The 24297-nt window shown below is 33.0% G+C and overlaps 1 protein-coding gene across 1 annotated transcript in view; it reads left to right on the top strand.

Moving 5' to 3' along the window:
• The first annotated feature begins 5691 nt into the window (after nt 1-5691).
• LOC126886554 (zinc finger protein 239-like) overlaps nt 5692-24297 on the top strand; it is a 39211-nt gene continuing 20605 nt past the window's right edge. The window contains exon 1 of the mRNA XM_050653509.1: nt 5692-6090. Within this exon, the coding sequence (XP_050509466.1) occupies nt 5850-6090 (241 nt within the window). The 5' untranslated portion in view covers nt 5692-5849. The remainder of the gene's footprint in view (nt 6091-24297) is intronic.

Here is a 24297-nt window from a genome sequence, read left to right as displayed (position 1 = left end):
TATTTCATACTAGTGACGTCATCCATCTGAGCGTGATGACGTAATCGATAATTTTGTTAATGGGAATAGGGGTCGTGTGGTAGGTCATTTGAAAGGGCGTTTAATTCTCTATTCAGTAATATAAACATTAATATCATTAGGTATTTATACAGGGTTGCCAAAAAAAATTTTGAATTAAATTAATTGGCGCAAAAAGAAGAATGTATGTAATTTATTTAACTCAAAATACATTGTACTGCTGTCAGAAAATAGAAAAAAAGGTTTATTTCACCAATAAACATTTCTTTTCGCTTAAATTAAATCATAAACAGCCTCCCTCCTACCTATTGGCAGTTTGAACTTTTAATTTAAGCTAAAAGCAATGTTTATTTGCAAAATAAACATTTTTTTCTATTTTCTGACAGCAATAGAATGTATTTTGAGTTAAATAAATTACATGCATTCTTCTTCTTGCGTCAATTAATTTAATTCAAAATTTTTTTTGGCCTCCCTGTATAAATAATGATATTAATGTTTATAATACTGAATAGAGCATTGAACGCCTTTGTAAATGAGCTACAACACGAACCCATATTCCTATTTAAAAAAATAATTACGTCATCACGCTCGGATGGATGACGTCACTAGTTTGAAATATATGCCAAGAAATTTAATTTAAAAATAAAAATCGACCTGTTTTGGGATTTTTCTCTAAAATCGTCCATTTTAGAGAAAATGAATTTATTCCATAATTTAGCCCCTCTCTGTATATCAGGAGACCGGCGACAATCTAACCAATAGTTTAACAATAATTAAAATGTTAATTAAAAAATTTCGGTCGAAATAATAACCAGAAAGATTATGATACACCAGAATAACTATGATTTTCATATAAAAAAGCACTATACCTATTCAACGTACCTTACAGGATTGAAATTGGACCATTTGAGCGGTCTCAGGAATGTTATAAAGAAACAATTTTTTGGCTTATAAACAAATAGAACCCCTCAGAAAATATTAGATTAAATTAAATTAAGTTAACGCTGTTGAAAAGAGCACGGCTTCTGTGTCCTTTTCGAAGAAAAACAAATTGAATTGCAAGGAGTGATTCCAGGTATAACCGGTCAAATTTGACCGGCATTTGCGACAGAGTTATAAACAACAGGATTTTAATCTTTGAACCATTAGATACCTTTTAATTCCGGTCCTCTTTGTACATACAAATTTTCATATCTTCAAGACACTCATAACAAAAAAGATTTATGTCACTGTCACCAAATTATTTAATTATTGATAAATAATTACTTCCCTCAAATTTTAGTTGAAAATTAAAGATTTTGTTTGGAAAACCCGAATTTTCCGAAGAAAATTTCCGTCGAAGGAAATTGGAATAAATTATCAATGTGCAGAATTAAATTACTGTCAATTTTTATGTGAGTGTTTTGGTGGAGTTATAGAGCAATAATAAAAAAAAAAGATTTCGGAGTGCTAATTTGTTTATAAACAAAATAGCACACTTTCTGTGGACTTTGCACAGCTATATTACTAATATAGGAAATCTTAAGATTTGATTTCAGCATGTCCAGCAATAAAATAGCTGGTAATTAATTTTCCTTGTTTTTTACTAATTTTCCCAGATTATTAGCTCACATCTTTCATTGAGTTGATGATTCATGTTGTGGACATTCTCAATTATTATATTTCTAATTTAATACTATTCTATCTAATTCCTCAAAACAAGCAAATTTCAATTAAACCCAGCTATATTATAATACCTTTTGATTTAGTTTTCCTTGCAAGAAATAAACAAAACACATCTAAACTAAACCTAACCTCGCTTTTGGCCATTCATTCATCTCCGTGTCAAATAATTTCGACAGTCGCCATATTGAAAGCGACTTGTTTTTGGTCGAAATTTGATTTAGAATCAGGGCCCAGGCCCCTGATTCTAATTCATTTCGACAGTCGCAATTTCATTTCGACACCGCCATGACAGCAACTGGGGATATTAACCTTATCATTTATCATGTTGAGACTGCTCAGAATTTGGGTTGGCCGTGGGTTGGCGCTTCGGTTTCTTGGATTTTGTTGATAGTCTGGGAAAATTATCGAAAAAATACCATTTTTGGGAAAAATTATTTACCAGCTATTTTATTGCTAAAATCGAATCTTAAGATTGCATACAGTCGGAAAAATGAAAGAATACCCATGAACGAACATATAAAACATGCTGTATTTTCCTGTCACCGTGTCACAAAGAAAATTGCCCAGCGCAAGTACACGTAATAAAAATTATTACATGTACTTGCGCTAGCCAATTTATTGTGTGACACGGTGACAGGAAAATACAGCGTGTTTTATATGTTCGTTCATGGGTATTCTTTCATTTTTCCTACTGTATATTAGTAATATGGGGTATGACAAGTCCGCAGAAAGTGTGTTATTTTATTTATAAACAAATTAGCACTCCTAAATCTTCTTTTTTTTTTTTCAATTAGTGGTCTGTAACTCCTATAATTTTTCCTTTGAGCCAAAAACACTCAAATAAAAATTCACCGTAATTTAGTTCTGCACAAAGTTATTTTTTTTCCGATTTCCTTCAACAAAAATTTTACTCAGAAAATCCGAGTTTTTCCAAAAAATCTGCCATTTTCAATTAAAATTTTAGGGAAGTAAATAATTATTTATCAATAATTAAATAATTGAAGACATGAAAGATTTATTATAGTAGATTATACAGAGGGGCTAAATTATGGAATAAATTAATTTCTTTAAAACGGACGATTTTGGAGCAAAATCCCGAAAGAGGTCGATTTTTATTTTTCAATTACAATTTTTGGCATATATTTCATACTAGTGACGTCATCCATCTGAGCGTGATGACGTAATCGATAATTTTGTTAATGGGAATAGGGGTCGTGTGGTAGGTCATTTGAAAGGGCGTTTAATTCTCTATTCAGTAATATAAACATTAATATCATTAGGTATTTATACAGGGTTGCCAAAAAAAATTTTGAATTAAATTAATTGGCGCAAAAAGAAGAATGTATGTAATTTATTTAACTCAAAATACATTGTACTGCTGTCAGAAAATAGAAAAAAAGGTTTATTTCACCAATAAACATTTCTTTTCGCTTAAATTAAATCATAAACAGCCTCCCTCCTACCTATTGGCAGTTTGAACTTTTAATTTAAGCTAAAAGCAATGTTTATTTGCAAAATAAACATTTTTTTCTATTTTCTGACAGCAATAGAATGTATTTTGAGTTAAATAAATTACATGCATTCTTCTTCTTGCGTCAATTAATTTAATTCAAAATTTTTTTTGGCCTCCCTGTATAAATATTGATATTAATGTTTATAATACTGAATAGAGAATTGAACGCCTTTGTAAATGAGCTACAACACGAACCCATATTCCTATTTAAAAAAAATAATTACGTCATCACGCTCGGATGGATGACGTCACTAGTTTGAAATATATGCCAAGAAATTTAATTTAAAAATAAAAATCGACCTGTTTCGGGATTTTTCTCTAAAATCGTCCATTTTAGAGAAAATGAATTTATTCCATAATTTAGCCCCTCTCTGTATATCAGGAGACCGGCGACAATCTAACCAATAGTTTAGCAATAATTAAAATGTTAATTAAAAAATTTCGGTCGAAATAATAACCAGAAAGATTATGATACACCAGAATAACTATGATTTTCATATAAAAAAGCACTATACCTATTCAACGTACCTTACAGGATTGAAATTGGACCATTTGAGCGGTCTCAGGAATGTTATAAAGAAACAATTTTTTGGCTTATAAACAAATAGAACCCCTCAGAAAATATTAGATTAAATTAAATTAAGTTAACGCTGTTGAAAAGAGCACGGCTTCTGTGTCCTTTTCGAAGAAAAACAAATTGAATTGCGAGGAGTGATTCCAGGTATAACCGGTCAAATTTGACCGGCATTTGCGACAGAGTTATAAACAACAGGATTTTAATCTTTGAACCATTAGATACCTTTTAATTCCGGTCCTCTTTGTACATACAAATTTTCATATCTTCAAGACACTCATAACAAAAAAGATTTATGTCACTGTCACCAAATTATTTAATTATTGATAAATAATTACTTCCCTCAAATTTTAGTTGAAAATTAAAGATTTTGTTTGGAAAACCCGAATTTTCCGAAGAAAATTTCCGTCGAAGGAAATTGGAATAAATTATCAATGCGCAATGATGATTCATGTTGTGGACATTCTCAATTATTATATTTCTAATTTAATACTATTCTATCTAATTCCTCAAAACAAGCAAATTTCAATTAAACCCAGCTATAATTATAATACCTTTTGATTTAGTTTTCCTTGCAAGAAATAAACAAAACACATCTAAACTAAACCTAACCTCGCTTTTGGCCATTCATTCATCTCCGTGTCAAATAATTTCGACAGTCGCCATATTGAAAGCGACTTGTTTTTGGTCGAAATTTGATTTAGAATCAGTTAGGGGAGAGATTAGGGAGTTTTTGTGCACACAAATACGTAAACGTAACGCATCTTTTTGACATATACGCTTGCGCATTAATGGTTGAACTCCCGTATCGCGATACGTATTACCTAAGGTTACGGGCTGGTACGTTAGGTTCATACGCATCCCTATCGAGCCGAAAGTCACCGAATGCACACGAGGATCTTGCCCGATTACCTACCAAATGAACATTTCATCAGCGTACTACCCGTTTATAAACATTTTAAGGTTATATTGGTTATTGGTTTAGTCTATTTGAGTAAAATTATTCTGTGTTTGTAATTGGAAATTGGAACTTCATAATAGATTTATAATTTTATTGTTTTTAAGTTGTCTATTAATAAAGCAAAACAAACAAATCTTGTATTAATTTAAGAAATACAGTGATCACCACAATTAATAACTAGATAAACAAATGACCTAGTTTCAGTAAAATTTTCAAATAAATATTACCACACTATTTACATTATACCTACTGGAATTCTGATGTAGGTATACAATAATTTACAACTAAAAAGTAGGTATAAACAAAAATAAAAAAATTTTAACCTAAGGAAAAATAATATTTTTATATTTAAATAGAAGCAATTGAAACCATACAATTTCATCATTCATTTATCTTTTTTTACATTTGTATATTAATTGTATATTGTGTGAACATTGTTTTATTTTTTTGAATGTCAACGGAATTTAAAAATGACTTTACGATTTGCTTTACGTTACGTTAAGGCAGTTACAAAAACTACCTATTTAATCATCCTCTACGACACGTTAGTTGCTTTACGTATACGGAGATGCGTACGTTACGTAGCAACAAAAACTCCCATACTTAGTTTGACCCACGTTTGACCACCGTTTGACAAACTGACAAACAATATTTTTTATCACTACGCAAATAGGTATGGAAATTTTATATAAACTTTTACTTTTTTGTACATATCGCTTAAAAGCTTGAATAAACTTATGTTTTGAACTTTATATTGACTTTAGATTGACTAGAACTTTATATTACTACCTTTAATAATTAAATTATCATATTACTTCATATTTATCATTAATTTCATGTTTGTGTGCTGGCACCATACATCCTCTATTTTAAATTTACCGCGCACTGACTGGGACGCATACAATTGGCAACGTACAGTTTTATGACAACATATTATGACAGAAGAAGAAGACTGAAGTTTCAAAATGGTTTCAAACCCAAACAAATAAATAATTGTTGTTGTTGTTGAAAAGCCCTATTGATTTTTGATTATTTGATTTTACTTTTTGGATGTGAACTGTGAACATAAAACGTGATAAAAGTAACATTGATTCATATACATATTCCTAAAATCAAATATGGAAATAAAACAAGAAGCTAGTGAGGAAACTTGTAAAATAAAAGTAGAAGAGACATGTGTTGGTCCCTTGGAATCCTTGGGTGCCTTCAAAATTGAAATTAAGGAAGAGCCCAAGACAGAAACTGCATACCAGGCATTTGATTATGTAGACTTAAATGAATTCCCTGTTAAGGCTGAAGCAGAACAAGATGAATATAAATGTACACCATTTGAAGACGAGCAAACAACAAATGAAGAAAGTAAGTAAATAAAACTGGTTAATACAATAACATGAAAACAAATTAATTGCATGTTGAAGAGATTTATTTATCAAGGTACTAGGTTAGAGAATATGTCTGCCCTAGTAAGCAAAAACCCAGTATGTACACAAATTACACATATTATAGACTTGTTTATATCACTGGAATCAGGAAAACTGGCTCTTTTTATATACATTCGTAATCATGCAGTATAGTATTTGAAGCTGTTATTAAAATATCTGTATAAATCCAGTAAAATGCAGTAATTCTTACATATATCGATACATTTTTGGCAAATCATGTTTTTCCATTAAACAAACGCTCTTATTGTTTAGAAGGTACTGCCGGAGTCTTGTAAGCCTAGACATATTATCTTTGAATTAATTCTAGGCTTACTACACTTTGGCAGTACCTTCTAAACAATAATAGCTTTAGTTTAATGGAAAACAAAATGTCACTTACGTTACTTTTCCAAAAATGTATCGACATGCTTAAAGAAAATGCAGTAAATAGAATGTGATAAGGAAGAATGCAGTGTCTACCTATCACATGCTATATTTTTCCTAAGCTCTATGTAAATACTGCAGTTTTATTAAGTACAACAATAACATCAGCTGTTCTGTTTGTGGTATCTCATCATATAAAAACAAAATCCCTATCAATTATCAATGGTTCCGAATGCAACTTATTAGATACATAAATAAATATTATTTTACAACTACCCAACAGTGCTTGGGCAATTAACCTTTAACTACCCGTGCATTAAGTTATGGTTATGACATAACTACAAGTGTGGCATACTTTATACGCCACAAGAAAATATACTTAAAAACAGTGGATTTCTTTTTAGTTTTTTTTTAAATACACTTAGTTGTTTGTTATAAACCTTATTTGGCATCAGCGAATACTTGGAGTTCCTTATCAGTAAGCCAATTGGGATTTATAAGTGGAATCTGATCCCATGATAAATAAAGTTATTAATAAAAAATTTTTTGAAATGTGATTTTTTACATGAGAAAAAGTATTGTTTATAAAGAAAAATATATTTTGTGCCATAATGACTAAAAAACAATTGAAATATGTACTTATATTACTACTTATAAAGGGTGATTCATTTAGAGGTACTTTTTTCAAAAGGAAAAAACAATGAAAAAAATAAATTTTATTTGAAAATCTATATTATCATACAAAAGAACCATTCTTTACAATTACTTCTTGATAATTGCTTTCAAATGTTGATCGTGACTATGGTTAAGATGGTCCATTCTAAAGTTCCAATTCTCGATGATGCGTTCGAGCATTTTGATTGATATTTGACCAATGACTCGAGTAATATTGGCCTCCAATGCCTCAATTGTAGTCAGTTTATTCATGTAGACTTTGGACTTCAGGTTACCCTACAGGAAAAAGTCTAGAGATGTGATGTCACAGGATATATGCGGACAATTCAATGGTCCGAAGCATGTAATAAATTGCTCACTGAATCGTTCTCGCAGTAAAGTGATGCTTTCACAAGCTGTATGTCAACTGGCGTCATCTTGTTGGAGCCAAATGTCGTTAAGACCATGAACTTCAATTTCACGCACCAAATAGTCTGTTATCGTGGTGCGATAACGGTCTCCATTCACAGTAACATTCTGGCCGGCCTCTGTTTTAAAGAAATATCGACTGAAGATTCCACCCACCGGTCCATAAACCACACCAAACAGATATTTTTTCTGGATGTAATGGCAACTCTAGAACCTCTTCTGCTTTTTCGTAACCCCAAGTATGGGAATTTTGTTTATTCACGTCCCCATTAAGACAAAAATGGGTCTCATCAGAAACATTTTTTTTTTACAGAAAACAGTGGATCTTCTTTAAGCTTATCAAGAGCACATCGACTGAAACTGTGCCGGGCTAAGTCTTTCCAGGATCAAATGTTAAACAATACTGAATAAAAACGCAACATCAAGTAATACGATTCATGCACGGTGTCCCATCAATTACCCATAAAAAAAACTACCTCTAAATGAATCACCCTTTATTACTATAATCGTGGTGTATATTGTCCACCACCAGAAATAATAAATTGTTAATTACGATCTTCCCAGAACGCCAATTATAACGAAACTAAAACCAAGTGTAAAGCACATTCCAGTGACAGGTTAGATAGATAAACAAGGTCAAAAGTTAAATTTTTAAATATATTTGCAGTAGAATTCTTATATTGTAGGCTCCCTTAATGAAATAATATGGGCTTCATCTTCGTAACTGTATTTATTGAACATAAACGTTTCTTACACATAAACAATAAAAATGAATCTTAACGTAAAACTTCAAACCGCCATAATCGTAATCAAACATAAAAGTCATTCAAAGTGAGGTTATATTCCTCTTCTTCTTCACGCTTCTAATTTGAGTGACAAGTGACAATCAGGCTGTCAGTGGCGCGAAATTCAAATAAAGGACTACAGTTCGGCCAACATGACATGTCTGATCGTCCTCGATCAACCTAATATTACATAATTATATGACATATCATATTTAGCATTCAAAACATAACATAATGGATATTTGAAATAAACATACATAAGTAATTCATAATGGGTTTAACATAATATCCATAACAGTTTAAATAAACATGACATAACATAATGGGATAACTAATGGATTATTTATCGTAAGCCCTCATCCTACTACTATCTATAATTCCCTTGTATGGCATTTGTGTTGTCTGGAAACCAGTAATATCGTTCACAACGTACCTATCATTTGGTAATTCTTTTGTGATCTCATACGGCCCTCTAAACTTTGATATAAGTTTCTTAGCTACACCAGGGGTTGTGTCTACATTTGAAATCATGACATATTGCCGCACCTTAAACTTCTGAGCCTCCTTATGCTTTTTGTTTGCTAGAAGAGGTGTCAATAACCTGTTCATGCGTTCTATCTGTCCATTGGCTCTCGGACAACCACTTGCAATCAGTATGTGCTTAACTGCATACTCCAAAAATTCTTTAAAATCATGAGAGGTAAAACAAGATCAAATGATAATATTAGGTACACTATTGGTACAGAACGACAACTGATGTGCACAATTAAACAGAGAAAATCGGCATACCTGGGACACATAATTAGAAATGAAAGATATCAGTTTCTGCAAACCTTAATTGAAGGAAAGATCGAAGGAAGAAGGGGAGTGGGCAGGAAGAAAATGTCATGGCTCCGTAATGTCAAACAATGGACAGGACTAAAAAACATAGGAGACCTAATACATACTGCAAGGGATAGAGAAAAATGGTCAAACGTGATCGCGAACATCCATTAGTGGATTGCATAAGAAGAAGAAGAAGGTACACTATAATTGGCAAAATGTTCAGTTAAATATTTAATTACTTCTACGGTATTTGTTGATTTGCAAGGATAGAACTTAATAAATTTAGTAAACCCATCAACAACTTCAAATACATATTTATTCTTATTATAAGGAGCTAACTGCCCATAATGATCAATATGAAGCACTTCAAAAGGCAAGTTACCCTCAGGTATACTATGTAGATATCCTTCTGACTTACCACTTTTAGATTAAATTCAATACACTTTAAGCAATTTTCAATGTGATGTCCAATCTTCGATTTTAATTTTGGAAACCAATATGTCTTGGAAATAATTTCCCATGTTTTGTCTGTTCCGAAATGACCTAACTCATTATGATAGTGATAGATAACTGCTGACTCCATACTTTCTGGTACATAAAATGCAGTATTATCTTTCAGTTTTCTATATACTAACCCATTTCTTAATTCAAAGAAAGGATGATCTCCTTCCTCGAGTCTTTTCCTAAGATCTGAAATAATTGTATCCTTGGACTGTTTTAAAGCCAAAGTTTGTTCAATAGTATTACCTTCTAATACCAGTGCTTAACTCACTCACTCTGCTTAAGGCATCTACATGTTGCATTCTTGTATTTGATCTGTGTTCAATAGAGTAATCATAATTTTGTAATAACAAACACCATCTCATTATCCTTGGAATTATATCCTTTTTACTCATGGTTAAGCGAAAGCTGTCACAATCTGTAACTATTTTAAAAGGTATTCCCTGTAGATAAACATGAAATCGTTTAAGTGCGTACACAATACTTAAGCATTCAAGTTCATAGCTATGATAGCGAGACTCATAATCACTTGTTCTCTTGCTAAAGAAGAATACTGGGTGAAATTTATCATCACTTTGTATCTGAAGTAAAATTGATCCATAGCCTATTTGGCTTGCATCACAATGTAGCTCTGTTTCATAAACAGGGATCATAAACTGCTAAAATAGGTTCTGATGTCAGTTTTGACTTCAAATTCTCAAAAGCTTTTGAATGTGTCATTGAAAATTCAAATTTTACATTTTTTCGTAACAGATCATATAACGGTTTGGCAATGATAGAGAAGTTCTGTATAAAACATCTAAAGTAACTAGCAAGACCTATAAATCTATGCACCTGCTTGGTATCTGTAGGAACTGGATACTCTGAAATAGCTTTCACATTATCTTTATTAGGACATATACCCTTTTCATTTATTCTGTAACCTAGAAAATCTATTTCTGTTTTCAAAAATGAACATCATTGTCAAAATAACTGTCAAAGTTTAAATACATAATTCAAAGTTTCTCTTCGAATTTTGTGATTTAACCACAGATTATTTAACGTAGATAAAATTTGTTCAGTCCATTCTTGTATCGACATATCGAAGTAATATAGTACAGCAAAAAACACCCTGTTCGGGACTGTGACAAGCCCAGTCCAGGAAAACTAATACACAGGTACGCAAAGCAACCCACAAATGTATCAACAAGTCAACACACAAGGGCAACTAGCCATGAATGTACAAACCACGCCATATCTAATATCGATGTCTCAACCAGCACCAACTAAACCAATGCCACCTAACTTGTACCCTCCACTACCACAGACACAAATTCCACTAGTGCCGATCACATATCATAGTTCGGCTTCAAATTATCAATTACAACGATTACCATCCACCAGTGAGGAAGAGGAAGAAAACAACGAACCAGCTAGCAGCAACGATTGGCAAGAAATTAGAAGCACAAAAAGAAGAAAAATCAGAAAAACAACAGACAATTCAAACAGTACAAATATTATTGTAACAGAAAATAGATTTGAAGCGCTAGAAAATGAAGTAATCCCTCCCAAGGAGAACAACACAGCAAACCCTCCACCAATTTTCATACACGGTGTACAAGACTATCAAAAAATGGTACAAAAAATTAAGGATGTAGCAGAATGGGAAGAATATCATACAAAAAGTTTAACTAACAATGTCGTAAAATTAAGTTGTGGCACGCCAGATACATTTAGAAAAATGGTTAGATATTTTAATGAACATAACATTTATCACCACACATATCAGTTAAAACAGGATCGAGCCTATAGAGTTGTAATAAAATACCTTCACCACTCGACTAACACCGAGGACATAAAAAAGAACTCCTAAAACTGGGTCATAAAGTTCGAAATATAATAAATGCACAACACAGAATTACTAAAGAGCCACTTAATTTGTTCTTCGTGGATCTCGAGCCGGCAGCAAATAACAAAGATATTTATAACTTAAGGGGGCTACAGAATAGAGTTATTGAAATTGAACCTCCCCGAACAACCAAAAATCGCATAATACAATGCATGAGATGCCAATCATACAATCACTCCAAGTCATATTGCAATAAACCATTTGTATGCGTCAAATGTGGAGGAGCCCATAATACCACAACTTGTAAGAAAACTAGAGAAACTCCAGCAAAATGTGCATTATGTGGTGGGGATCACCCCGCAAATTATAAAGGATGTGAACATTACCAAAAAATTTCTAATATTAATAACAGGTATCATAACAGAGGAAACGTACTAAATCCAGCAGTAAATCAAATACATACACAACCCAGAATATATACACAACCCAGGATTCAGAATCAGTATGAAAGTTACGCTCAAGCTGCAGCAAATAATCAGAACAATAACGAAGATACAGCGAGTATACTTACCAAATTTCTAGAAGAGTTTAAAAATTTATTTAACCAGCTAATGCAACAAAACAGTATGGTGCTCAACATGATTTCCATGCTAGTAAATAAAGTAAACTAACAATGTCTAAGTTCATAAGAATTGCCCAATGGAATGCCAATGGTCTTCCTAATAATAAAGAAGATATAAAACTATTTCTGGAACAAAATTTCATAGACATACTACTAGTAAGTGAAACCCATTTTACAGACAGAACCTACTTCAAGATACCTAAGTATAAATTATATTACACAAATTACCCAGATGGTACAGCCCACGGAGGTTCAGCCATACTGATAAGAGAAACTATAAAACATTATGAAATGCTAAAATATTAAACAAATCACATTCAAGCAACATCGATAAAAATACAAACTCTTCCATATGATATAACTGTCACAGCAATTTATTGTCCGCCCAGGCATAGACTTACAAAAGAAGATCTTCTACCCTTTTTCGAAACTCTAGGGCCAAAATTTATAGGAGGTGGAGATTACAACTGTAAACATACGCTATGGGGTTCACGCCTAACAACCACCAAAGGCAGAGAGCTAGCAAAAGTTATCCAGGATAAAAGCTACTCATTCCTATCGACGGGATCACCGACATATTGGCCAACCGATCCAAATAAAACACCAGACCTATTGGATTTATTTATTACAAAGGGAATATCTCAATCATATACAGATGTAGTACCAAGTTTTGATTTATCATCAGATCATAGTCCCATAATTGCCACAATTAGCACAACGGTGATAATCAAAAAACCAACATCTCGACTGCATAGCTTCAAAACAAACTGGGACACATACCGGCTAATCATAGAACAGGAAGTAAATCTACTAGTGAGATTGCAAACTCCCGAACAAATAGAAACAGAAACTAGTAATCTAATCAACTTACTTCAAAATGCTGCCAAACAGTCTACCCCTCAACCTGGACAAAAAAAAATTTCAACCAACATTCCTCTTGAAATAAAAAGACTAGTAAAACGAAAAGCCAGATCAATTTGGCAAAGAACTCACAGACCAGACGACAGGACAATTTATAATAACAAAACTAGAAACTTAAAAACAGCGCTAGAACAGATGAGAAACAACTCATTTGAAAACTATGCATCAAACCATTCGCGTCAAGATAACTCTATCTGGAAACCAATCAAAAACAAAAATAAACCAATAAATACTTCACCTCCAATTCGGAAAAACTTATTACCACCAGGACCATGGGCAAAAAGCATCAAAGAAAAAGCTGATTTATTTGCTGAACATCTAACTGAAGTCTTCAAGCCACACGACAATGACCAAGTACAAGAAGTAGAGCAGGAACTAGCCTTACCAATTAATCAACGAGAGCGACTTACTTTAATCACACCGAAGGAGATCAAACATGAAATTAATCATTTTAATGAAAAGAAGGCACCAGGCACTGATCTCACAACAGCAACAATGCTAAAACAACTTCCTAAAAAAGGTATAATGAAGTTATTGTACATATTATTAAATGCAATCTTAAGACTTAAATTATTGGCCTATATCACTAAAAATTGCCCAAGTAATTATGATACCGAAACCTGGTAAAGCTTTAACGGATGTTTCATCATACCGCCCAATAAGTCTACTGCCAATAATGTCAAAACTTCTTGAAAAGCTGTTACTTAAAAGAATTATGAGCGACCTAGAATTCCAAAACTGGATCCCAGAACACCAATTTGGATTCCGGCAAGGTCATTCTACAGTGCAACAATGCCATCGCATATCAAATGTAATTAATAGAGCTTTGGACCATAAACAGTATTGCACAGCAGCCTTTCTGGACATCAGCCAAGCATTTGATAAGGTATGACACCCAGGATTACTTTATAAAATCAAAAAATCCCTACCCAACAAATACTTTGACTTATTAAAATCATATCTAAATCACAGAGAATTTGAAACTAAAGTGGAGGATGAACTATCAAACCGTAACAAAATTCAATCAGGAGTCCCACAAGGTAGTATATTGGGTCCACATTTTTATGTACTGTACACATCCGATTTACCAACCTCTCCACAAACCACCATTGGAACTTTCGCTGATGACACAGCAATATTTGCAACTGAAGAGGATCCAAGAGCTGCAGTATTAAAACTTCAAGAACACTAGACCAAATTGGACAGTGGTTAAAGAAATGGAAGATAAAAGTTAATGAAACTAAGTCAACACATATAACTTTCACACTAAGGAAAGACCAATTCCCAAATATTAGCCTTAATCAAGTCAACATACCACAACAGAATATCGTCAAATACCTGGGGCTTCATCTTGATTCTAAATTAAACTGGAAACAACACCTTTTAAAGAAGAAGAAACAAATTGAGTTGAGAGTGAAAGAAATTAATTGGCTTATAGGTAGAAAATCTCGACTCTCAATTGAGAACAAACTGCTGATTTATAAAACAGTCATCAAACCTATATGGACGTACGGTATAGAACTATGGAGTTGTGCCAGCAAATCAAACACAAAAATTATCCAAAGAACTCAATCAAAAATTCTACGCACCATCGCAAATGCCCCGTGGTACATTTCCAACCAAACCCTTCATACAGACCTAAACATCCCGTTAGTCAGCACAGTAATTCAAGAAAGAGCCAACAGACACCACGAGAAATTGGAAGGCCACTCCAACCAATTAATATTTGCAGCCACTAAACAACAGAAGATTGCGAAGATTATGGCCCATAGATTTTCGCTGAAACTGAGGTGAAACCACTGGGTGATGTACCTCATAACGCCATTTTAGTGTACAATACTACATTGATATAAGTTATTGTACTTGTGATCAAATTAACTCATAGAATATGTAATTCTGATTGTTAATAAATGCTTACAAAAAAAATGAACATTTATCTAATCTTAACTCAAGTAAATTTTGGCTAACCAACATTAAAACTTTTCGTAACACTTCTAAATTTTCTTCGATAGTCTGGGTAGCAATTAATATGTCATCAAAATATATTAACACGTTTCCTTGTTGGCACAAACCTTTAAAAATTTTATTAACAAACCTTGCAAAAATAGAATGACTTGAGCTCAAACCAAAAGGTAATTTTAGGAATTCATACTGACCTGAAGGTGTAACGAATGAAGTATACTTAGTAGAATTTTCACTCAAAGGAACATGGTGAAAAGCATTTTTCAAATCTAATTTAGAGAAATATTTCTTATTCTTTAACCTGTCTAAATGATCATCTATTAGCGGTAAGGGAAATTGATCTCTAATAAGACATTTATTTAAAGTATGATATTCAATATTCGTTAGACTTCTTTTTAGTCAATACTACTGGTGAACAGAAAGATGAATCACTTTCTCTAATAACATTATTTTCTAATAGATTAGCAAGAATTTCATCTGACTTTTTCTCTGCGTAGGACAGTCTACGTGGTCTGATACTAAAAGGTTCGGTTTTTGTTAAAGCAAGCTGTGCTTTGAAATCACACTGGTTTCAATGGTTTATCATAATCAAAGTAATATGTCTTCAATAAAGTCTGAACACTATTAGTTATTTCAAAAGGTAAACAATAATTAATATTCAAGTCTGCATCTAGATTTACCATATCGTTAATAAACAAAACATCTGAAAAAGGAAACTGATAATCCTCCTCCGTATATACACAAGAATTTTTATTTATTTTAAAAGAACCATTTGAAAAGCTTATATTTTCTATGCATTCATTGTTTATAAAATCTCGACCCAAAAGTGGGTTATAACTAAAAGAATCCTTTTCAACAACATAAAATTTTAAATTTACTATGTCATCAAAAGTAGGTAACTGTGTCATAAAAAAGCCCTAAAACCTTCAAAGGTGATTTTTTTATACCTGAATAAGATTCAATATTAGTAAAAGAAATAATATCTTCTGCATTTACAAAATTTTCTGATATCAATGATATTGGACTCCCTGTATCTATTATACCATTTAATGTTATGTCATACTTATCTAGAACCAGGCTTAATACAAAAGGATCTGATTGACTCATAGGATGTTCCACTAGTCCCATGGCTCCGTTGCTATCTCTGGTAGTCGAATCTGCGACTTGTTGCATCACCTGCTGATTTCTATTAGGACAGTCTCTTACCATATGATCCTTGTTCCACATCTAAAACATGATCCCCTATCACGCTTGGCTTGTCAGCACTCGGTCACTTTGTGTCCCGTACGCCCACAATTGAAACACCTTACAAGGAACTGACATCCTTCCCTGTGTTGCTGTATGAGGTTGTTTCTGGCTAGCACTTACCCTGTCACTTGACGCTGTAACAGGCCTCTGACCACTTCCTGATGCTTCTTCTTTAACAACGCTGCCCATCAACTTATACAAATCTTCTGTGCTATTTAGTGTGGATAACATCATTTTGGCTTGATTTTGAAGTAGGCGATCATCAAACCCATCGATCAGGTAATGTACCATCTCTTCATCGTCAACACCTGCTTCGTTGCCCAGTAACAGTTTATCATGAAAATATGCTGAAAAACTTTCACTCTTTCTCCATCTTTCTTCTCGACGACACTGGATCATAAGTTTTCCCATACATTCTCTTAATTTCAGTTTTTAACCCTGTCCAATCTGTGGAAATTAAGTTTGGCTTACTGAGATACCATTCCTTTGCTTTTCCGGTCAATTTTCCAATGGCTAACAGCTGTAAAATATCACTTGGCACATTATAAACGGTCCTGATTTTTTCAATTCTCTCTAACCACATTGCAATATTCTGGCTTTTCCTGTGCCTGAAAATTCGGGCATTAACGTTGATAATTCACTGTAGCTAATTTTTATGGGGTTATGTGTGACTGTCGGGTTTTGTGCACTGGTAATTTTCTTTTTTTCCTCGTAATCTAGTATCGCCTATACTGCCGTATATACTATTTCAGCTATGCTTGCTTGCGCGGCAGTATTTTCCGTGGTATTTTCAATAGTAATACCACTAGTGATTCAATTTTCGCGATAAGTCTGTCGATTTACTTCTAAACGAAACTGAGTTGCTTGAAAACACCACGAGTCCGTAGGACGAGTGGTGTTTTCTTTAAGCAACTCAGTTGAGTTTAGAAATAAAAGACATACTTATAAGATAAATTAAATCATGAGTGGTATTTTATTAGACTATTTCACGAACAAAGTGATAGGTCAAAAATTCAGTAGAATGAGAGGAAGGAATTTAATAATAATACATTTGATCTAGGTAACCCAAATCTACCCATTTTTTGAATAATTCACAATTAGTCATAATACAGAACTCATTTTCCTTTTATCGGGTACAGTTTGCAACAATTTTCTCTTACTATCACGAGCCGCTCTCGCTTCCTTGAAGGTTATATCTTTGAAGGGATCAATATGTCTCTGATACTCACAGAAATATTTTTCTTGTACCAATTTTGCAGTAGTGTTCCATATGGTTTTAATAACACTCTCCTTGTAATCACTACCACCAATTTTTCGCATGTTGAAGGCCCAGTCTTTTAGAATGAATGCTAGTCTTTCGTTGTTATTTTCTGAATCTAATTTGTAGTTGCGATCCACACAGAACATCATAAATTGTCTCCATATATAAGATTTAGATTTTCTTGTGTTACTCGGTATATTTTCTTCAATGTTTTGGTTTATAACTTCGTTTGAAGTACCATCGAAACGACTCATTTTGACGTATACAGCTACAATAATTTTTTTGGCAAACGTCAAACTTTGCTTTGCGATCGGCATCCATGGTTACGTCGTTGAAAACACGAAGCTGATAGACCAATCAGAATTAAAAGACAGTTGGTGTTTTCGCGATAACACAAGCTGTCTTTGGTTTGTGATTGGTCAGATTATGTGAAAATTTTAAGATGAGTGAAATAGTCAATGCTATTTTCGATTTCGGCGTCTGAACCCGGCATGATGGCTATCATATAATTTTCGAATTTGCGTAAATGTCAGCGATCCTCGTATCCCACTTCTGAAACTGAACTTCCCTTAATGAAATAATATGGGCTTCATCTTCGTAACTGTATTTATTGAACATAAACGTTTCTTACACATAAACAATAAAAATGAATCTTAACGTAAAACTTCAAACCGCCATAACCGCAATCAAACATAAAAGTCATTCAAAGTGAGGTTATATTCCTAATCTTTTTCACACTTCTAATTTGAGTGACAATCAGGCTGTCAGTGGCGCGAAATTCAAATAAAGGACTACAATATCTGGCATACAAAATACGCCAGCCCGTGTAGTTAAAGGTTAAAAAAGGTATTGAAGCACTGCTCTTTAGGAATTTATATGTTTCTATACACACCAAATTTGCTCTTTAGGAATTTATATGTTTCTTTACACATACCAAATTTGCACAGTCTTGAAAAATGTAAGGATTAAAATTAGTAGTTAGTTTTTGTTGAGTGTTTCCATGGACCCTAAATAGAGGAACCACACAGCCCTTTATCTAAACGATATGACTACTCAACTATATGGAGCACACCTTGGCTGTGTTTAAAGATATTTATAAACTCACATTGAATGCGTTGTAAGGCATATCTCTCTCGTGCCATCCCTCCTTGTGGAGTATTGGGCGCTTATGCGTTTCTTGGCCAAAAGTGTAAGATTGCTGTGTGGCCGGGACAGCGCAGGTAGTGTGTCACTAGCATATAATGTGTCCCATTTGCCACCGTGCATTACAAGAAAGTTGACACAGCCAACCGTTAATCTACAACTAGGTCTGTTTGTCTTGTATCGCAGCTAAGGTGTTAAAACAGTAAAAATAAATTATTAAGCAATAAAAAAATGTTTATGCAAAGAACAAAATAAATTATTGCAATGACTCTAAATTAACCCACTAGTACTTAGTAGTGGTACAACTACTAATGGTTCAATATTTGGCATAATTTTTGACATGGCAGTGGCAGCAATTCTTTGTTCAGCCTTCTAGACTACATTTTTGAGGTGTTTTGTGTATCTCAAACCTGAATCAAGGTGTATGCCCAAATATTTAGCACAGTTACTCAGTTAATACTACTATTTAAATCAAAACTCAGAGTTGGTCTCTGTCTTGCTCCATTTAATACTGTTGTGCTACTTGCCAACTCATCTCGTTGTTGTGCTACTTGTAGGTCATTCTCTATCATCCATCTGTTGACTTTTCTGTAACAACTTGTCACCTTATCTTCAATATACCCATTCATGTTAGACACTATTAGGATTGCGAGGTCATCTGCATAATATGTCTTGTCGTAGGTCTATTTCTAATACCCTGTTGTATTGTCTCTTGTTACATGTTGTACATTCCATAGAGTATGTCCCAAAACAGATCCTTGAGGTACTCTTTTTTTTTGAGAATTATGGATTTATTGAAGATAAAATAGGTAGATGTGAACTTTAAATAGTGCCGTTATTAAAATTATTTGATGGAATACCAGGTGTCCACTTATATTTTCCCCCATTTTAACTGCCTATAACTTCTAAACGGCTCAAGATAGAAATATGTGGTTTTCGCTGAAATGTTTTATTTTAGCAAAAGTTTTGTCTGAATGGATTGAGTTTTTATATCGCTTTCAGTTACAAAAAAAATGGCGGATTTTTGAAAAAACTTTGTTGACTTTTTTTTAATGGAACACCCAGTATATTTTTTTGTAAATTGAAAGAACGGCCATTCACCTATCCTGCGATATAAAGTTTTTTAAAATCGGTTGTCAAATGACTGAGTAGTTAATTTTTAAAATGAGAGGTGCAACGTGGATATCACATAACTAAATAACATAACTAAGCAAATTGATATTATGTTATGTGATTTCCACATTGCATTTCCACATTTAAAAATTAATTACTCAGTCATTTGACAACCGATTTGAGAAAACTTTATATCGCTGGATAGGTAAATGACAGTTCTTTCAATTTACAAAGAAATATACTGGGTGTTCCAATAAAAAAAGTCAATAACGTTTTTTTTTTCAAAAATCCGCCATTTTTATTTAAAAGCAATATAAAAAATTCAATTCATTCAAACAAAACTTTTACTAAAATGAAATATTTCAGCAAAAACCGCATATTTCCATCTTGAGTTGTTTAGAAGTTATAGACATTTAAAATGGGGGAAAATATAAGTGGACACTCGGTAAGGCATACACACACTAAGCTAATATTGACATTAATTTAATACAATGTGAGAAAGCTTATTAATACTAAATTTCATCACTCCTGATGTTAACTTTATGTCTGCATTATTATATGCCACATTTAAATAACTGTTTGTCAGTTATTTTCTTATCATATTTTTGATTTTGTCTGACGCTCCTGCTACTTTGAGCTTTGTTAGCATGTGATGCCAATTTGGAGAATAATCTTTTATAATCTGGCCTGTAAATCCACTTCTGACAGTTTTTGCTGTAGATTTTAAAGAACCGCTTGGATTGATATAAAATTTGGCATACACATAGCTAGTATATCAAAGAAAAAAGTGATACTCTGCCCATGTGTGCCTTTGCCCTGGGGGTAAGTTTCACGCCTTCTCGGTGGCGAAAAAATATACGTTCAAAATAAGTTCGGCATTGGATAAACTGACTAATTAAAAGCAACTTTTGTTGTATAGAGTTTTTTCACTAAGTCAATACTTTTCGAGGTATTAGCGAGTGCATATTATGTTTATTTTTCAACAAAAAAAAAAAACACGTTTTTAGATGTTTTTTTCGAAAATAACTCAAAAAGTAAGTATTTTATAGAAAAAAATATTTTTAGCAAAAATAAAGCTTTTAAAAGAGTGAAAAAAATGGTGTGTATATATATTATGAAATCTGTAGACCTAGTAGAAGCAGAGTTGTAGCTAATGAAACGTAGGTTCTTATTCGTCAAATTCCAAATCGAATATTTCAACGTGAAATAACCAAAAGATTAAGCAATTTTTGAGGAAAAGTAGGGGAGCTCAAGCGGGGATTTTTGCAATTACTCGAGCGCGCCAGATTATCATATGGGGAGAAACCTGGTACCATGCAGATGTACCTCTACCATATATTGGCTCTTAACACAGGGGAGTTCGTTAAGGGGGCTCGAAAAATAAAAACTATCCTTAAAAAATCTCGAAATTGTCAGAAAGTTAAGTACATGCAAAAGAGTGTATATTTCAAAAATCTGACGATTTGAGCCGGGCGTAAGGAAATGGGTTAGTCCCAAAGTTTCACAAGAAAAAATCGAATATTTCGCGAAATGAATGACAGATCGAAAAACTAAAAACTATGTGCTCAATATTTTTTAAAAATCTATCGAATGATACCAAACACGACTTCCCACGGAGAGGGGTGGGGGGTAAATTTAATATTTTAAATACGAATCTCGCGATATTTCACGAAATGAACATCAGATCGAAAAACTGTAAAATACACTCATTTAATATTTTTGAAAAATCTATCGAATGGCACCAAACACGACCCCCATGGATGTGGGGTGGGGGGTTACTTTAAAATGTTAAATAGAAGCCCTCATTTTTTTATTGCAGATTTGAATTCCTTACGTAAAAATAAGTAACTTTTATCCGAAAGATTTTTTCGAATTATGGATAGATGGCGTTATAATCGGAAAAAACGATTGTTGGAAATGGAAAATTAAATTAAAAAATGGCAATTGCCCACTAAAATGGAAAACTTTACTTAACTTTTTTTACTTTTAGGACCTACTCTTCACAACCCAATAGGTCCCCAAAGCGCTCGAGTGACTGCACATTTAGCATACTTTGCTCCCCTACCATTTTGTATTTTTTATAATATGATCTGTAAGTTTTTTCCGTTCAAAGTGCTCATTTAAAAAAATCTTTTTTAAGTAAAATTTTTTTAATTTCGAAAAAAATTCCTTTTATGCAAAATAACTTACTATTAGTGATACTTAAAATTTTAAGGAGTAAAAAAATGTAGGCTTTAATGTTCTGAATATGTTGGATTTTCTGTTTTACTGTAAGACAAAAATTGGTTAATATTATGGTTGTTCAAAATTTACATACACTCGTGATTAGTAACTCGTTCAATCCCATTTAACTACAGTCTTTTCAAAAATAATCATTTTGAACCGATGAAACAGATCATAAAACAATATAATATATACAGTGAGGACGTTTGGGTTGGAATAAATTGATTATCTCGAGAATGGGCGAATTTGAAGAAAAATCCTGAGACAGGTCGATTTTTATTTTTTAAATTATGACTTTTTGGCATATATATCATACTGGTGAAGTCATCCATCTATGCGTGATGACGTAATCGATGATTTTTTTAAATGAAAGTAGGGGTTGCGTAATAGCTCATTTGAAAGGTTATTTAATTCTATATTCAGTAATATAAACATTATATAATTATTTATACAGGGTGTACAAAAAAGAAAACTTTTTATTAAATTAATTTACACAAAAAGAAGAATGTAAGCAATTTATTTAATTCATAATACATTTTACTGCTGTCATAGAAACAGGTAATAATGTTTATTTCACAAATATCATATTGCTTTTCGATTAAATTCAATGTTCAAACTGCTAAGAGACAGGTGGTTGGCAGTTTTAACATTGAATTTAAGCGAAAAACAATGTTCATTTGTGAAATAAACATTTCTTTCTGTTTTCTGACAGCACGGTAAGGTGTTTTGAAATAAATGACTTACATATATTCTTCTTTTTGTCTCAATTAATTTAATTCAGAAAAAAATTTTGTTGGACCCTGTATAAATAATTATGTTAACGTTTATATTACTGAATAGAAATTTAAATAACCTTTCAAATGAGCTATCACACGACCCCTACTTTCATTTAAAAAAGTCATCGATTACGTCATCACGCCAAGATGGATGACGTCACTACTATGATGTATATGCCGAAAAGTCGTAATTTAAAAATAAAAATCAACCTGTCTCAGGATTTCTCTCCAAGTTGGCCCATTCTCGAGATAATGAATTTATTCCAACTCAAACGTCCTCACTGTATATAAGACAAGTTACATGTAAAGCTGTAACGATTAGGTACGATTTTTTTTACCAAAGAAAAAGTGACCAACATTATTTTGAGCGTAACTTGCTTAATTTTGATGTTAAAAACTAACAAAAAAAAAACAAAAATAAAGCTTTTTTTCAAAAAAGTTGTAATAAGTTTTCCCCGAAAAGTTATTGACTTTTTGGTTATTTCAAGTTGACATATTTGATTTGGAATTTGATAGGAACCTATCTTTTATTAGCTACAACTCTGCTTTTACTGGGCCTACAGACTTCATATATACACCATTCTTTTTTATATGCTATATTTTTACTAAGAGTAACTCCGTACTACGTTCGGATTTCCGGGTGAGGACTATCTCAGGGGGAACACCATTGCAGGTTAGAAAAATCAGGATAGGGTCGTGGAATCTTAGTCTTACAGGTAAGAGTCTGGAGTTCCTCCCTCCGGTGAGTCCTTCTGGAGTCCCTCCGGTGAGTACCGATCTCACAAGGACAGAAACTATTTTCATTTATTAATTTATAATAAATGAAAAAATTCCTGACCCTGGTGGGATTCGAAGAGTCTGGAGTTAGTGGATGCGATCAAACGAAGGAGAGTTCAAATTGCTTGCATCAAGAAACTAGGTGGAAAGGACAAAGGGCAAAAGAACTAGGTGAAGGATACAAATTGTGGTGTGCAGGGAGTAGTAACACTAGAAATGGAGTTGGTATAATTTCTGATAGTGAAATGAAAGATAACGTAGTGGAAGTTGTAAGAACGAGTGATAGAATGATGTCAGTGAAATTTGTAATTGATAAAGAGGTATTGAATGTTGTGTGTGTATGCTTCTCAAACAGGTCTGGGTGAGAATGAAAGAAGAGCTTTCTATGACCAATTAGGAGACGTCCTGAGTGATATTCCTTCAGAGGAGAAAGTTATAATAGGAGGTGATTTCAATGCACATGTGGGCCAAGCTAAGGCAGGATACGAAGCAATACATGGGGGATTAGGCTTTGGAACTACAAATGAAGCTGGAGATGATATGCTTGAATTATCAACAGCACTAGATATGGCGATTGTTAACACATTCTTTAAAAAGAGAGAAACTCAACTTATTACGTACAAAAGTGGACAACATCAATCCCAAATAGACTATTTCATGATAAGGAAAGAAGACATACGTGAATGCAAGGAC

Source organism: Diabrotica virgifera, chromosome 6, assembly GCF_917563875.1.
Source record: "Diabrotica virgifera virgifera chromosome 6, PGI_DIABVI_V3a".
Lineage (NCBI taxonomy): Eukaryota > Metazoa > Arthropoda > Insecta > Coleoptera > Chrysomelidae > Diabrotica > Diabrotica virgifera.
Note: the sequence above shows the minus strand (reverse complement) of the source record. Positions and strands in the feature narration are given on the sequence as shown.